Source organism: Aptenodytes forsteri, unplaced genomic scaffold (genome assembly GCF_000699145.1).
Source record: "Aptenodytes forsteri isolate BGI_AS27 unplaced genomic scaffold, ASM69914v1 Scaffold567, whole genome shotgun sequence".
NCBI classification, from domain to species: Eukaryota; Metazoa; Chordata; class Aves; order Sphenisciformes; family Spheniscidae; genus Aptenodytes; species Aptenodytes forsteri.
Window position 1 is genome coordinate 111816 of NW_008795916.1, and position 1374 is coordinate 113189.

Genomic DNA, 1374 nt, shown 5'->3' on the forward strand with positions numbered 1-1374 from the left:
CGGCGGCTTGCCCGCTCACTTCTTGTTCTTGAGCTGGTTGGCGAGCCAGTCGAGGCCCTCGTAGAGCCCGTCCCCGCTGGTGGCACAGGTGGCCTGGATGTACCAGTTACGGTGGCGCAGGGAGTGCAGCCCCAGCTTGTCCGTGATCTCCGCCGCGTTCATGGCGTTGGGCAGGTCCTAGGGCAGAGATGGGGTCACGCGCCAGCCCCGATGTCGCAGGGATGGGCGCCATGCCGCCGCGGGGGCTGACGGCAGCCCCGATGCCACGGGGATGGGCGCTATCCCGCCACAGGGGCTGGCACCAGCCCTGATGCCGCGGGGAGGAGCAGGGGCCTGCCATGGGGACGTGAGACACCAGCCCTGATGCCTTGGGGATGGGCATGGTCCAGCCGGAGTGTTAAACGCCAGCCCTGATGCCATCGGGATGGGCACAGCCCCACCACAGGGGCTGCTTAATGGCAGCCCTGACGCCACAGGGATTGACGTGGTCCTGCCACGAGGTCTCTTAAGACACCAGCCTCGATGCCACAGGCATGGGCATGCTCCTGCCACGGGGGTTGCTAGATATCAGCCCTGACGCCCCAGGGATGGGCATGCTCCTGGCCAGAGGTACCCAGACACCAGCCCCGACGCCCCAGGGATGGTCTCGGCCCCACCACGGGGACGCCCCCCCAGACCCACCTGCTTATTGGCAAAGACGAGGAGGACGGCGTCCCGCAGCTCGTCCTCCGCCAGCATCCGCATGAGCTCCTCCCGCGCCTCGTTCACCCGCTCCCGGTCGTTGCTGTCCACCACGAAGATCAGCCCTGGGGGCAGCGAGCGGGAGCTGCTGGGACCGCAGGATCCGGCCGGCCTCGTGGCCGCCCCACTCCCCGGCGAGCCCCGTCCCCTCCCTGCGTCCCTGGTGGGGACCTACCCTGGGTGTTTTGGAAGTAATGCCGCCAGAGGGGCCGGATCTTGTCCTGCCCACCCACATCCCACACGGTGAAGCTGATGTTCTTGTACTCCACCGTCTCCACGTTGAACCCTGTGGGGAGTGACAGCGGAAGGAAACTGAGGCACGCGGGGCCGCGAGCCCCCTCCCAAGGAGCCCTGACGGGGAGGGGTCCTCGCCCGGTGCCTGCGCCCCCCACCCTGCACACCTATGGTGGGGATGGTGGTGACGATCTCCCCCAGCTTCAGCTTGTAGAGGATGGTGGTCTTCCCGGCGGCGTCCAGCCCCACCATCAGGATCCGCATCTCCTTCTTCCCGATCAGGCTCTTCAGCAGGTTCCCGAAGATGTTGCCCATGGTGACGGCGGCGCTGGCTCCGTCCGCAGGCGAGGCCGGATCCTGCGGGGGCACGGGGCAGGCGCTGGGGTGGGGAGTGGCCTT

General features: G+C 68.0%; 1 protein-coding gene across 1 annotated transcript; it reads right to left on the minus strand.

The window, feature by feature from the left end:
- Positions 1-14: 14 nt before the first annotated feature.
- ARF3 (ADP ribosylation factor 3) lies at positions 15-1329 on the minus strand. Its single transcript, XM_009284619.2, has 4 exons — positions 1143-1329; positions 917-1027; positions 682-806; positions 15-177 (listed from the first exon to the last, which is right to left on the minus strand). The coding sequence occupies exons 1-4, from the start codon at positions 1288-1290 to the stop codon at positions 16-18; spliced, it is 546 nt and encodes a 181-aa protein (XP_009282894.1). The 5' UTR covers positions 1291-1329; the 3' UTR covers position 15.
- Between the last annotated feature and the right edge of the window lie 45 nt (positions 1330-1374).